Source organism: Cynocephalus volans, chromosome 11, assembly GCF_027409185.1.
Source record: "Cynocephalus volans isolate mCynVol1 chromosome 11, mCynVol1.pri, whole genome shotgun sequence".
NCBI lineage: Eukaryota > Metazoa > Chordata > Mammalia > Dermoptera > Cynocephalidae > Cynocephalus > Cynocephalus volans.
In genome coordinates this window covers 123,288,404-123,303,494 of record NC_084470.1, presented here as the reverse complement: position 1 = coordinate 123,303,494, position 15,091 = coordinate 123,288,404, and the positions used below count along the sequence as shown (strand labels likewise).

Genomic DNA, 15,091 nt, shown 5'->3' with positions numbered 1-15,091 from the left:
GAGTGTCCCAGTCTTACATATGAGCAAACAGCCAGGCATCATCAGACATCTGAGGAGGTCTACAACATGAAGTCTCACCAGTACAAACAGAGCAAAGCAACTTGGAACCAGAAACCACGCAGAGAGATTGTAAACCTGCCCCTTCAAATGAATAAATGAATGAGTGAATGAATGAATGCTTCCGAGAGTTGAGAGGAGATTGTATCCTTGAAAGAAAGAACAATATGCCACCAAAAAAAAACCTTGAAAATTAAAAATATGATAGCAGAAATGAAAAACTTAATAACAGGGATAGAAGATAAAATTGAGGCCACTGCCCAGAAAGTAGAATTAAAAAAAAAAAAAAAATTGTGCTGGAAAATAGGGTATTTCCCTAAAAATCTATCATCTGAATAACAGACATTCTAGAAGAGAGAACTAAAAAATGAAAAGGAGAAAATCATCAAAAAAATAACTTAAGAAAAGTTTCTAGAACTGAAGGTCATGCATGAGCTTCTAGATTCAAAGGGTTCAGTAAAGGACCCAACTCAATAGATGAAAACCGGCTCACACCAAGGCACAGTATTAATTATATTTCAGAACACCGAGAAGATGCTAAAAGCTTCCAGAGAGGAAACAACAGGTTACATACTAAGGACAAGAAATCAGAATGACAACAATAGAAGCTAGGCAATAGAACGCCTTTAAATCCTGAAAGGCAGGCTGGCTGGGTAGCTCAGTTGTTTAGAACATGGCCTTTCAACACCAAGGTTAAGGGTTCTGTTCCCCGTACTGGTCAGCTGCTAATAAATAAATAAATTCTGAAAAGAGATTCCTTTCAGCTTAGAATTCTACGTCTAGCCAAATCTCACATGTAAAGATAGAACAAAGACATTTTATGATATGTCATATCTTCCAAAGTTTAATTCCAAAGCATCCTTTTGCAGGAACCTACTGGAAAAGGTACTTCACTGAAACAAGGGAATAAACAACAGAGAGAAAGACTGAGGTTCTAACTTCAGAGTCAGGAAAAGAGAATCTTCAGGATGGTGAGGCATGTTTCCCTAATGTCAGCTCTTCAGCAGATCGAGAGAACAAACAGCTAGAAGATGAAATACGCACAGGGATATTTTTGAAGCACAAGAAACTGTTTTGTTTTGTTTTGTTTTGTTTTGTTTTAAAGATGACCAGTAAGGGGATCTTAACTCTTGGCTTGGTGTTGTCAGCACCACGCTCACCCAGTGAGCTAACCGGCCATCCCTATATAGGGATCCGAACCCGCGGCCTTGGTGTTATCAGCACCACACTCTCCAGAGTGAGCCACGGGCCGGCCCGCACAAGAAAGTGTTAACAGTGGTTACCTTCAAAATAAAAATGGGATGGCAGAAAGGGGGCATTTTCTCTTTTTTCTTTATATTTTTATGAAATATTTAATATTTATAGCATGTATTATTTTTCTAATTTTTTTTTTTAAAGAAAGAAAATATGCTCCTTCCACTCCAGAGGAGATGCTTAACCCTTATAATGACAACAAAATTCTTTTGTTCAGAACCTGCAAAGGAATTTTGCTAGGAAATCTTTAAATCCTCTAGCCAACCTTCTGTGGTAATTTTAGGCTTATACTTTTTTATTACAGTTAAAGAGCTTGGGAGGGAATGTCTTTTGGGCAAAGAGGACCTGAACTCTCTCCTAGAAGATTCCCCCCACCCCCCATTTCAGTGTTAGGCTTTCCATAAAGGTAGGGCAAAGGAAGGTTTCCTTTGGATTTCTGGACTGCAGCAGTACTCTTTTTGTAATGGCCCTTCCATAAGAGCTTTCTCTGCTCCAAGATTTTGATTACCAATAATTAATCTCAGATGAAAGATTCAGTTGCTACAGACTTCCTCTGTCTTTGACCTAAGAGAACATACTGTGAATCGTTTGTTTGTTTGCTTGCCAGAGATCTTATCTTGATCCAGAAGAGCTGATAGGATCATAAAACCAGCATTGATCTTTCCTCAGTATTCTTTCTCTATAAAATGGGGAGTGTGATATCTTAGCCCAGGACAAATGCGAGGTTTAATATATGTCATGAGGGAGGGAGGAGATTGATGGTCATTTAATAATGGCTATATTTCATAAAATTTAAATATCTCTGTAGCGTGTTTTAATCCCCATGCTTTCTTCACTCTTTCTTGATGTATTTGGATAAATCACTACAGAGCAACCAAGCCAGATGTCCAAACCACCCACTTTCCTATTCCCAGCACATGAATCAGAGCAAGGCCAGCTGAAATCTGGGCCAAGCACTTAGATGACTTGTATGTCTGATTTTTGTTCCATGATATGAAACTCAAAATAAATCAAAAAGGGAAAATTTTTCAGATACCAGCTAATTCACAAAAAAGTCTCCAGCCTTGTGCACACGCAAAGCTGATAAACAAACATACTGAGTGCAGATACGAGGACTTTAGAGATTAATTCCTACAAGCACAAAAAGGATACTCATGTATAGCAGTCTTACTGAACTTTTTTTTTTTTTTTTTTTTTTTTTTTTTTTTTTGTCTTTTTCGTGACCGGCACTCAGCCAGTGAGTGCACCGGCCATTCCTATATAGGATCTGAACCCGCGGCGGGAGTGTTGCTGCGCTCCCAGCACCGCACTCTCCCGAGTGCGCCACGGGCTCGGCCCCTACTGAACATTTTTATGTTCAGTTTTAGACTCTAAAACTTGAGTGAAGTCTGAAGAACTTGTGAAAGACTTGGAAAATGGGACCTTTGAAGAAAGGTTAAAGGAGATAGAATTTGAGCTTAGAAAATAAGGAGCGTGATAGAAAAGAAACGCGTGGATAGCAAACAAGGGTAGATCCAGAGGAAATTGGCATAAATGATAGAGGAGGCGTTTTAGTTTAGATGTTAAGAATAAACTTTCTGACTGTGAAATTTGTTGAACTCAAAAATGAACAGCCAAAGGAATGTTGTAGAGCCCAAGCTGCAAAGATACGGAGGCTGAAGGAAGTTCACTTGGTGCATGGATTAGCGTTCTCAGATGCAGATGTTTATAGATACAGATGTCTCTGCCCGATACCACAAATCTGATATTCCAAGCAATTGGCAGAGAAATGACACCTCTCAGCACAAATGTGGCACCTCTGCTTGTCCACAGCACCTTTAGTTTTTTTCATTTAGCAGAAGAGCAGTCCATGCTGTTTAGAAGCAGGACTTGATTCCAGAATAAGGGTGAACAGTATAAACAGAAGAGCAACCAGAAATGATAAGTCTAAGGGGTTCTAGAAAAGAGAAATCTTTTTCTGGCCCTTGTTGCCAGGTATGGAAGATTTTAGAAAAGAGGAAAAAATACCTGGAGAACATATCTAAAAATGAACAAAGATATGGTAATTATAAGAATAGAGGCTGTTTTTAGGCAGAGGAAATTGATTTTAATGAGATTGATCTGGAAATTATCTTCTCTTTATAGTACACCTTTCTGTTGAGGAGATAAAACATCTCCTCTTGCTAGATAAAGACAGAGTCTCTTCCTTTTATAAAAGAATATCACCAACTTACAAGGAAGTTGAAGTCACACTTTGAATTACTGGCAAACCCAGGACTAACCCCCACGCTTTCTCCTTTTGGCCAGTGTATATACTGGTGTGGAGCCATTCTTCCATCAATATAAAAAATTTATTTCTTGCCTTGGCTCCTGTTTTAATTGCTAACCTGTATCTCTCCCACTCTGTAGCTGGGATGAAAGCAGCTCCATCAGCAGTGGGCTCAGCGATGCCTCAGACAACCTCAGCTCAGAAGAGTTCAATGCCAGCTCCTCACTTAACTCCCTCCCAACTACTCCCACTGCTTCTCGCAGGAACTCTACAATAGTGGTAAGTGAGTTTGCAAACACCGAAGCCACCATCTCAAGATGAACCACAGGGCAAACTGGGCAGTGTCTGTGTACGTGCTTGTACATACACACCCACTCCACGAGACTGGTTTCCACTGGCCTTTGGCCAAGTTCTTTTAGAGCTGGCGACAACAACAACAAAATGCTAAGGCTAACAAGCAGTCATCCAAGACATTAGATGTTGTCATAGTATCTATATTTAGTACCCACACCAATCTGGAGTGATACATTACCAACTCTTATGAGTTGTTCCAACTGTAGAAGAAAAAGAAACCCAGAGATATATAGGAGATCTTCTCTCCAGAGCCCTAGGGGTGCAGAACCCTGGATTGACTTAATACTCCAGGATGAGCAGGGCCACCTACTAATCAAAATAAATCCCCTCAGCTTTCCATTTCCCTATCCCCATATGAGTGTTTCACTCTGCCTTTTTCTCTTCTCATTAGCTACGCACAGACTCAGAGAAGCGCTCACTGGCAGAAAGTGGGCTGAGCTGGTTTAGTGAATCAGAGGAAAAGACTCCCAAAAAACTGGAGTACGACAGTGGTAGCCTGAAGATGGAACCTGGGACTTCTAAGTGGCGGAGAGAGCGGCCTGAGAGCTGTGATGATTCATCCAAGGGTGGAGAACTGAAAAAGCCCATCAGCCTAGGACACCCTGGTTCCCTGAAGAAGGGCAAGACCCCACCAGTGGCTGTCACTTCCCCCATCACTCATACAGCCCAGAGTGCCCTCAAAGTCGCGGGTGAGCCTGGAATAGAGGAAGGGACAAGGGCAAAGGCCTTTTTGCCCTTGGTTTCTTTGGTTGCCCCTCTTCTTAAGAACCATTAACCCACAAGATGATAGCAAACTTGTGCATAGTGCTTTACGCATTATCTTATCTGGTCTTTAGGACAGTCCTGTGACTTAGGAAAGATGAGTATTACTATGTCCATTTTATAAATGTGGAAACAGAATCTCAAAGAGGTTAAGTGGCTGTGCCAGAATCACACGGCTAATGAGGGTTAGGGAGGGAGAGAGTATGTTATGTTCAGAGACCAGTTTGACCTCCCTTCAAACGCCCCCCATTGGCTTCCTTCTTTCCTCTCCCAAGACATTCAGTCAGTGGACTTACCTTCATAAGACGCTTGCTTGACATCCCAGGGAGCTCCCAAGAAAGCAATAAATGAAATGGCTACAGCAAGAGAATTATAGTGCTCCCAGCGTTGGCCCCTGGGGTAACTGTTAGCTTTGATCTACACGTCCCTGCAGTCTCTAACTACCAGTAGATCCTGCCATACTCGGTTCCCTTTGCTTCCCCTCCTTTTCCCCCTTCCTTGACCAGTTGTTAGATGCAATTCCTTCCTGATCGTCTTGGTGGTTGCCTCTGCCATTTTAGCTAAAATGGACCATCCTACTCTGGGAGCATAAAACACAAAAAAACAAAGCAAACAAAACAAAGTCCTAGCCTCCCCACCCCTCGCACCCCGAGTCCCTCTGGGAAGAAACTTCATCAGCTTGTCCAGCACCTGCTTACCCGTACTGACGCCTCTAAAATGATACAATACATTGACAATGTATGCTTCTCCCATGGAGGGAAGGTAAAGGATTTTTAAGATGTTGGTCAATTTCAACTACTCTTACCTCATTTCCTGCCCTCTTGCAGGCAAACCTGAAGGCAAAGCTACAGACAAGGGTAAGCTTGCAGTGAAGAATACCGGGTTACAGCGCTCCTCTTCTGATGCTGGCCGGGATCGCCTGAGCGATGCTAAGAAGCCCCCCTCGGGCATTGCTCGCCCCTCCACTTCAGGATCCTTTGGCTACAAGAAGCCTCCTCCTGCCACAGGCACAGCCACTGTCATGCAGACTGGTGGTTCAGCCACTCTCAGCAAGATCCAGAAGTCCTCGGGCATCCCTGTCAAGCCAGTAAATGGACGCAAGACTAGCTTAGATGTGTCCAACAGCACAGAGCCGGGATTCCTGGCTCCTGGAGCCCGTTCCAACATCCAGTACCGCAGCCTGCCCCGGCCAGCCAAGTCCAGTTCTATGAGCGTGACTGGAGGGCGGGGTGGACCTCGCCCTGTTAGCAGCAGCATTGACCCCAGTCTTCTCAGCACCAAGCAGGGAGGCCTTACACCCTCCAGACTGAAGGAGCCTTCCAAGGTAGCCAGTGGGCGGACCACTCCAGCCCCTGTCAATCAGACAGATCGGGAAAAGGAGAAGGCCAAAGCGAAGGCAGTGGCCTTGGACTCAGACAACATCTCCTTGAAGAGCATTGGCTCCCCAGAAAGTACTCCCAAAAACCAAGCAAGCCACCCCCCAGCAACCAAGTTGGCAGAGCTGCCACCAACCCCTCTCAGGTACCCACGTGGGCAGCTTCGTCCTTGCCTGCTTGCTCTGTCGTTCTTTTGCACTCCTTAGACTAGGTGAGGCTTGCCTACCTGCTGTTGTCTCGAGGCCTTTGCATGGGTCTTTCCCCTCCCTCCCCTACATGCCAAGTTTCTTCTCCCTCTTTTATGCTGTTTTCAAAACTCACCTCATTTATACTCTTCCTTGACCAACACTTAACCTGTCTCCAGCCCTTGCATGGGTGGTTTTACAGTGTTGATTTACACAAATATACCCATTTTTGTATAAATTCACTTGTGTCTTCCATGTGCACGTGCCATCTCCCTCATTAAGATGGAAGGTGGCCCAAGTCAAATATCAGACTTCCTTCAATGTATTTCACAGCAGCATTAGAACAAGCCTCTGTACTTAACAAATAGCCAGAAATCAAGGAAACTGAACTAGGTTTTCTCTGAGGTCCCATCTGCCTCTTATTTCTGTAATTCTATTATCCTAAATATTTTGTTTTATCTTCACTTTTCTCAGGGCCACAGCTAAGAGCTTTGTCAAGCCACCCTCACTAGCCAATCTAGACAAGGTCAACTCCAACAGTCTGGATCTACCATCGTCCAGCGACACCCACGCTTCAAAGGCCCCAGATCTGCATGCTACAAGCTCCGCAACTGGGGGCCCTCTCCCTTCTTGTTTCACCCCCAGTCCAGCACCCATCCTCAATATTAACTCAGCCAGCTTCTCTCAGGGCCTGGAGCTAATGAGCGGCTTCAGTGTCCCCAAGGAAACCCGCATGTACCCCAAACTCTCAGGCCTGCACAGGAGCATGGAGTCCCTCCAGATGCCAATGAGCCTGCCCAGTGCCTTCCCCAGCAGTACTCCCATCCCCACCCCTCCTGCCGCCCCCGCTGCCCCCGCAGAGGAAGAGACGGAAGAGCTAAGCTGGAGTGGAAGCCCCAGAACTGGGCAATTGGACAGGTAGGTGGATGGAGACGGAGCTGAGCCTGAGCCCATCCAAATGCCTTGAGCTCATTTTGCCATTAGCAATACTATCCTATATTTGATTGCTACTTTATGACTTTCATAATCTTTTCACATATATTCAGTGATTTTATTTGCTGCACAACACCTTCATGAGATCAGTAGGATGTTTTTGTTTTTAATTATTATTCTCATCTCATAAATGGGGAGACCAGTGCACAAAGAAGATGACTTATCCAAGATCTCATAATCAGTTTAACCTATCCATCAAAGCTTTTGCTTTCTAGTCCAAAATCGTTTTTATTGTATCACATCCTAGTTTTCACCTACTGTAGTATGATCTTTTTTAAAAAAAAAAAAAGATCACCGGTGAGGGGATCTTAACCCTTGACTTGGTGTTGTCAGCACCACACTCTCCCAAGTGAGCAAACCGGCTATCCCTATATGGGATCTGAACCCGTGGCCTTGGTGTTATCAGCACCACATTCGCCCAAGTGAGCCACGGGCCTGCCCCATAATATGATCTTTCAAATAGCTAACTATACCCTGATTCCTAATCAGAGAAAAGCATTTAACATTTCAGATAAATTTCCCAAGCTGTGAGCCAAGAAAGAGGCTGCAGCTGTCTTCTTATTTAGTTTATGGAGATAAAGGGGCTCATAGTTTGATGTCCCACGTCCAGAGTCTGCATCTCTCAAACCTATCTATGGTCCCAAATTTTAGTTTCTAAGATGGACCAACATGCTTCTCTTTTTTTTATTTCCACAGTAATCAGAGGGATCGGAACACACTTCCCAAGAAAGGACTCAGGTAACCTTTAAATGTGTTTTTTCTTCCCTATGTCTGGGGTTCCTGGTCTGTATGAAAAATAACTTGACCTGTCTCAGGCCCCAGTCATGAATTTAGTAACCCTTTTAGCTGAATCATTCATATGTGGTCCTGTACAAATACCACTTATCACTCTGCCTAAGCTTAATATCATGTGAGTCAACTTTTACAGCAAGTGTTCTTTTTTGGTGACAGGGGAGAAACAAGTTTGCACATGGGAATCACACACCTACCTGTACCAGCCTGTGTTATCCCAGTCCTGGCTAAACTTCTCTGTAATTTTCCTCCCTCAAAGTGTGAGGGAAGACAGCCTGCCTGTGGAGTCACTCACATGGGCAAGGGCAGGACGTACCTGGTCTTCCACGGTTAGGACAGCATTGACTTTTTCAGCTGGGTGTTATGATGGCATGGACTTGTTCACTCCCACAACTTGAAGCACACGCATGGAATCATAAAGCTCTGTCCTGAGCTTCCTCCGTCATTTCTGCCCATACGTCTGGAACTCTCTTGTGAATACCCTCTTTGGGGTCTGGGAGAGGATCTTGCTCTAAGGAGGTCTTGCTCCCTCCTTAGGCAGCTCTGACTGCTCCCTCTTTTTTCCTTGTCCTTCTTTCAGAATCTCCTGGCTCTAGCCCAGCTCCAACATCCTCCACACCAACAAAACCTCTGATATCACTTTGTAGTTGCCCAGACTGAGTTCTTTTGCTCCCTCCTGCAGGTACCAGCTTCAGTCCCAGGAGGAGACCAAGGAGAGGCGACACTCCCATACTATCGGGGGGCTCCCTGAATCCGACGACCAGTCAGAGCTGCCTTCACCCCCTGCACTATCCATGTCCTTGAGTGCAAAGGGCCAGCTTACCAACATAGGTCAGTGTTTTCAGTCACTCACTGTGGCATGGGATGACGCAGGGGTCACCTTGCAGGGTGAGGCAAGGCAGCTGGGCTTTGGATTTCATCTCATATTTGACTCAGGCTATATTGGTGGCTTCTTGGTTCCTCAGTTTAATCTACCCAAGTGACATTAAAGGCAAAGTGCTCCAAGATCCTAAACTGAAAAGCTGCCCCTGAGCACAAGGTGTAGTGTCCTTATGGCATTAGAAAGTCTGAATGATGGCATCGAAAAGCCATAAACCGAAGGCTGGAATCAAACCAGTGTAGTGAACAAGCACATTGAGCCCTCAGAAAGGAGCCACCACACCCAGTGCTGCCAGGACCCGCTGGGGAAAGGGCAACACTAAACTCAGGCTGGTGGGGAGGAGGGAGGGAAAGGTCGTTGATGGCAAAGGATAGGATCTGCCTTCAAACTCAGAAAAGTCCAGGTTCCCCAACTGCTCTGGCTGGACCAGGGCCATCCCAGCCCTGAAGGCAGAGCTGACTAACAGCTTGTCCTGGCCACACCCGTCAGAAAGGAAAAGTTAGGAAAGAAGGAAGTGACTGTGATTCAGAGACAGGGAGGGGAAGAAGCTTCAGGTGGAGGTCCTGGCTCCAGTGCAGAAGCACCCCACCCTGGTTCTGGGAGGCAGTATGCTGGAACAGGAACCCCGTAGGACAGTGCCTGTTGTTTGCTTGCTGTACGTCTCTAAATCCATCTCTTTTTTCAGCTGAGTGAAAGACATGAGTTAACAAAAGACAAGGACCTGTAACACGCCTGTGCAATGACTGGGGAATTTGAGGAAAGACTAGGAATCAGGATCATTTTGCTGAAGGAAAAGGACAGTTCTTAAGGAAGGGTCATCTGGCATCAGAAGGGCTATTAAATGGAGGATGGGCCAGCTTGTTTTCCATTTCCACTAAGGACCAAACAAGAAATGCACTTATGCTGCAGTGTGAGGGACTGGGTATATCACCTTACAGTGATATGATCACCTTATGGATTCCAAAGGGCCAAGAGAGAGGTGTGAAATCTTCTTCTGCACAGGTCTTTATGGACAGATTAGACATCTGCCTGCCCATGTGGAGGCAAAAGAATAGACCCAAAGGAGCTCTGTGTGGGAGTGAACCCTGAAAGGCCGGGATCCCAGCAAGGGGTAAAGGGAGAAAGGTTCTGCAGGTCCATGGAATTCAGCTGAGTCCGGCTTCAAAGCAGCTTCCACAAGACTTTCCTGACACTTTCACCCACTGTCTGTCTGGCCTTCAAGCCAGGGGAATACTGGGCAGAGAGGGCCATGTTTCTTGATGCTTTAGGGCCAACCTAGTAACCTAGAGTGACACTGCTTTGTGGTGAGATTCTCGCTCCCTTCCATAATGTGAGCCCATTGGATCCCACAGCCTAGCCCCCTTCTCTAGCTGGTTCTTTCTCATCACTCAGATCTCAGTCTTGGTGTGAATTCTCAGTCCTCCCAAGCTGCCAGTTTTGTTTTAGAAAACCACAGCATCCCAGTCTCATTGGCACATCCGAGTGATGTGAAGGTTTCGGAAAAGTTGCCAGGCCCCCAGCCTAACCTTCAAAAGCAGCAACTCTAAGCCAGGCAGTGTTGAGGGAAGCTCTTCATTCCAGACAGCAAGGTCCTTCTCCATTAGGGCTTGATTTCCCCAGGAGGGACCCTGCTCCTAACCACCAGCTGCTTGCACACTCCCACCACCCCACCTGCCCCTTCCTCTCCTGCCCTCTCCCTGTTTGCCTCTTACGCTCCTGGTGCTCCATTCCCCAAGGGACCAGAGAGCTGATGACCCTGCCTCTTCTCCTGCCCTCCCCCTCCGTCTCCTGTCCCCCTTCCCTCTGTCCTTCCAGTGAGTCCCACTGCGGCCACCACGCCAAGAATCACCCGCTCCAACAGCATCCCCACCCACGAGGCGGCCTTCGAGCTGTACAGCGGCTCCCAAATGGGGAGCACCCTGTCCCTGGCCGAGAGACCCAAGGGAATGATTCGGTCCGGATCCTTCCGAGACCCCACGGACGATGGTGAGACTTCATGCCAGCGCGGTTCACGCTCATTCCAGCTCTGCTGGGTCCCCTCACCCACTGCCACCTCCACTACCACCACTACCACCACCACACACATATATATGATTCACAGAACATGGAGTTGGGCCATTTCAGTTCTTTGTTCACATACCTTTGAAGGGTCTGGGGGCCCAGAAACCTTGGGTGGCACCATCTAGCACTGGGTCTTTGGTATGGAGCAACTATCATTGGGGCCAGGGGAGGGAGATTGATCATGGAAGGGTTAAGTAGTACCCCTCAGGGTGCTCTGAAAACCATAGCTTCTTTCCTCCTCATTCTAGCTGTAGTCTTTCTTCCCCACAGTCTCTCAAAATATATGAATAGATAAAAGAACATAATGGTAGTTCTTAAAGCCTTACAAAGAATTAGGCATCTCATCCCTCTTTCAAGAATGTTCCAAAGATTAGCTTCAGGGTGGGACCTTCTGACTGTTGGTGATGATCTGGCTGTTAATGTCGATCAGAGCCTGGAAGACCAGGCTTTATGGTAGATTAGTCCTCCCATTATTATTTTCAGGACGCTCATTCCAGGAGGCATTCCTTGCAGACATGCTTCAGTTCTCTCAGTAGGCTCTATTGAATGATCAGAACAAGTATTCCTCACTTAAATATTTTTTTCATCTGAATGATCCCCGAGATCCTGGGCAAGTCCCCAGGGGCTGAGAAGAGGAGGCATGGGCAGAACCGCAGTATTTGTTCTGAGCAGCTCTGATGAGAAACTCCCCTCTTGGGCAGCTAGAGCACTTTTCTGACTGGGAAGATAAGATGACGACTATCCAGGAAAATCTCCTTTCCTTCTCTCTGTAACCCTGTGCCCCCTGGAAGAGGCTGAGCGAGGGACCGCCATACCCAGGCTGCCAGAGGATGTAGACTGAAGGAGGCGGTAGCTACCTCTACGCAGGACCTTGTCTCCCAGCAGATACCTACCTGCTTTGGGCTGTCGTGATACCAGCTGGGTTCCCTATTCTGTTCTTTCTACTTGCTCCAGATACCCTCCAGAATCAGAATCCAAACTCCTGCTTAGAGCTCTTCCCAGGAACCCCCTGTCCCTGGAACCCCCTGGTAACTCTTTGTGTTCTCCTTCTCTTTCAGTTCATGGTTCAGTGCTGTCCCTGGCCTCCAGTGCCTCCTCCACTTACTCCTCAGTAAGAGCATTAACTTCTCTTCTTCCCACGTCCCCCTCCCCCCTGCCATCCCATGCTCCGTGCTCCCTGGAACCTCCCTTGGTTGGGTAACTGAGGGGGGGACGGAGGCCCTGCCCTCTCTTCATGACACCTTATGGATCTGGGGAGCGGGGGGCGCCCAGAGCTTGGAGCACTTAGTCGGGTGTCTTAGGCCCTCAATGGTCTTTTTGGCCTCACCACCAACTCCTGAGCAATTCTGGTGCTTTTCGTTCTCCTCCTTTGAAAAATGGAGAATCCCCTTATTGTAGAGGCTTTTCTGTGCCATGGTAAGTGGGAAGCACTTATGGCCAGGTGAGATGGTTAGGTTTCTAGGACTCTAGAACCCTAACAGTGTTACAGAGTTGGCCAAGCGTGTATTGTGGGGCACCAGGCGTAGCTTTTAGCTGTTAGGTATTCCTGGATTTGTAAATTTGTTTTGCCCCTAATTCTTTGCTCCAAGTTACTGGCAATAAGAGTTAGTTTTCAGACCAACCAAAGTTTCATTTCCTAGCCTTTTGGGCAATGACAATGTTGGCTAGAGATGAGCTCCAGAGAAATCTTTTCCTTAAACCCTAATATAGGTCTGAGCTGAGTCCTGTGAGGAGTCAGGGCTGGGAAACAAGAGTTTCAGCCTCTCCGCACCTCTGAATCATGCTTCTCCAAGTTCTCTACCCTGCCACTGGGGCCTGGCTTCTCCACCCCCATAGTAACTACTGCCTTTCTCTCTCTTTCTCTCTCTGTGCTCCCTTCTTCAGGCTGAGGAGAGGATGCAATCTGAGGTAGGGTGCAAAGCCTTTGTCTCTGCCTGTTAACACCACTGCACCTCATTTTCTTTCCACATCTTATACTTCTTCTGCCACCAGTAGTTTGTATTTCTCTTCCTTTCACAGCAAATCCGGAAGCTTCGTAGGGAACTGGAATCATCCCAGGAAAAAGTGGCCACCCTGACGTCTCAGCTTTCTGCCAATGTGAGTGCCCTGAAGTAGAGAAAGACCCAGGCAGTTACTTGCACCATATTAGATAGGTTCAGCCAAGGGAGGGAAACTATCTGATAAAATATCCCTGGGACTTAGACTCCAAGGGAGCAGATCTTCACAGCTCTGCAGGAGAGGATTTGGGGATCGTCCTTTCCCTTCCCTGAGCCTCAGCTTTTATAAAGAACCATTGAACTCCCTGGAGAGAGAAAAGTAGATTATCAGTGGTTCTGCATGGAAGTGGAAACAACCTTGCTATTGGACATGGACAAAAATAGTTATGGATTATAATTACAGAGCCCTTAGAGCCTTTTCCCACTGCCCTGGGGTGTGTTCGTGTCTATTCATGCCACATAACTGAGCAGGCACAGAATTGGTCGTTAGAATTCTGTCTGGTGACCACGATATTATCTTCCCAACCCCCATTTTAGTCTAACTCCTCCATTCACAACTGTCCCTATTCTTAGCAGTCCCCTTGGGCAGTTGGCAGAAACAATCCAAGCTTTAGGTTAGGAACCAGAATTCTCTATTTCTGCCCTCAACCTGTCCTCAGTAAATCCATTTAGAGTGAATGGCTTTCTTTCTTTAGGCCTTAGTTTTTCTACTCTGCAAGATGGGGAGAAATGAAGCCACCTCCTCTATCTAGGCTGTGGTAGTTTTTCCCCTGTGACAGAGTTGCAAACAGAGAACATAAGAGCCATTTTCCCCCAAAGCTGTAAACAACAGCTGAGCCGGATCTGCAGGAGCTTTCCAAGCATTTGCACAAAAGTAACCATGTCTGCAATTTCCGCAGCAGTTACTGGTTTTTTTTTTTTTCTCTTCCCTTCCTCTCCGGGGAGCCCAGCTGTCAGGCCTGGGGTCTGTCCCTTGGAAGCAGGTAGAAGAATATCCACCAAGATTTTGCATGTTTCCATTATATTTCAGTTGCAGGCTTTTCCCAAACCCCTAGTTTATAAGTTGTATACTTAGCAGTTTGTTTGAAGCTCATATCAAACATTTTTCCTTACTCCTGGGGACCTTTAAGAATTGTAACACAAACAAGAACCATCTTTTCTCTCCCTGGTGCTGCACCTTCCAAGGCCTTTAGCCTGGGTCACGTCCTGCACACCCCAGGAAATTCATGTCTGGGAGATGCTGGGGGGAGAGGCGCCAGGGAGGCCGAGAACATTATTATGTCTGATTCATTTACACTGCAATCCCTCAGCCATCGTGCTGTCAAGGCTGGGCTAGAGCCAAGAAAATGAATTTAGAGGGTGATTTTTCTTAGAACAGGAAGTTCCATTTGGCTAAGAGAGAACAAACTAAACACCCAGACACAGTGGGTTCTGAAGCTTAGAGGTAGATTTTTGCCGAGGGTCAGAGCCTTGCCCTCAAGCAGGACTTGTGATACCAGGACTCTGGGAAGGTTCTACAGCTCTCTTCAGGATCCCCTGATTCTAGATCAAACTTCTGTTATGTTCCATGGAACTTCCTAGCTACTGAAGCTGAGAGCACCCTAGACAGGGAGGAGCCTAGACCACTTCACCCAAATGCTAGCCTCTCTACAGCACCACTACCTAGCCCTGAGGTCTTACGGGCACCCTAGTCTGATGTCAGGGTTAGGGGAAGGTTCAGAGTAGGGAAAGGAAATGTAGGATCTTCTTGAGGGGAGGCAAGCCAGTCCCCCAGATGAGGAGAGGCCAATGCAGAAAAGTACACAGGAACCCAGGGGTTCTCGGGGTCTCTCATGAGTAAATTTCCAGGGCCTACAAGCAGCCTGTTTACAGAACATATGCAGGGAAGCAAACAAGAAAAGGTCTGAAGTCAAGAAGACAGAAGTTCCCTGTACAGTAGGTGAAAGTAAACTGCTCAGGTCATGACATATATCAGTTAAGGAGCCCAGGCCTTGAAAGACTTAGTAAAATAAATTTACAGATTTATAGTAAAAGTGGAAGAGGGGGCTCAGATGGGACCAAAGGGATTGCCTGCAGCCATGGTGCAATGAAAGTAGGCTCCACACATGTTTCAAGGGCAGGGGGTTAAAACT

General features: G+C 46.5%; 1 protein-coding gene across 3 annotated transcripts in view; it reads left to right on the top strand.

Moving 5' to 3' along the window:
* The window catches only part of NAV1 (neuron navigator 1), a 251,002-nt gene that overhangs the window by 208,515 nt on the left and 27,396 nt on the right, over nucleotides 1-15,091 (top strand). For 2 of the 3 annotated variants that reach the window (XR_010024868.1, XM_063113831.1), the window contains exons 7-16: nucleotides 3,700-3,838; nucleotides 4,305-4,602; nucleotides 5,503-6,196; nucleotides 6,711-7,154; nucleotides 7,926-7,967; nucleotides 8,704-8,852; nucleotides 10,717-10,887; nucleotides 12,021-12,073; nucleotides 12,847-12,870; nucleotides 12,982-13,059. Coding sequence is in view for 2 of the 3 variants with exons in the window: in XM_063113831.1 (XP_062969901.1) it covers nucleotides 3,700-3,838; nucleotides 4,305-4,602; nucleotides 5,503-6,196; nucleotides 6,711-7,154; nucleotides 7,926-7,967; nucleotides 8,704-8,852; nucleotides 10,717-10,887; nucleotides 12,021-12,073; nucleotides 12,847-12,870; nucleotides 12,982-13,059 (2,092 nt within the window). In the remaining variant the exon portion in view is untranslated. The remainder of the gene's footprint in view (nucleotides 1-3,699; nucleotides 3,839-4,304; nucleotides 4,603-5,502; nucleotides 6,197-6,710; nucleotides 7,155-7,925; nucleotides 7,968-8,703; nucleotides 8,853-10,716; nucleotides 10,888-12,020; nucleotides 12,074-12,846; nucleotides 12,871-12,981; nucleotides 13,060-15,091) is intronic. The other variant, XM_063113832.1, reaches the window with a different exon arrangement.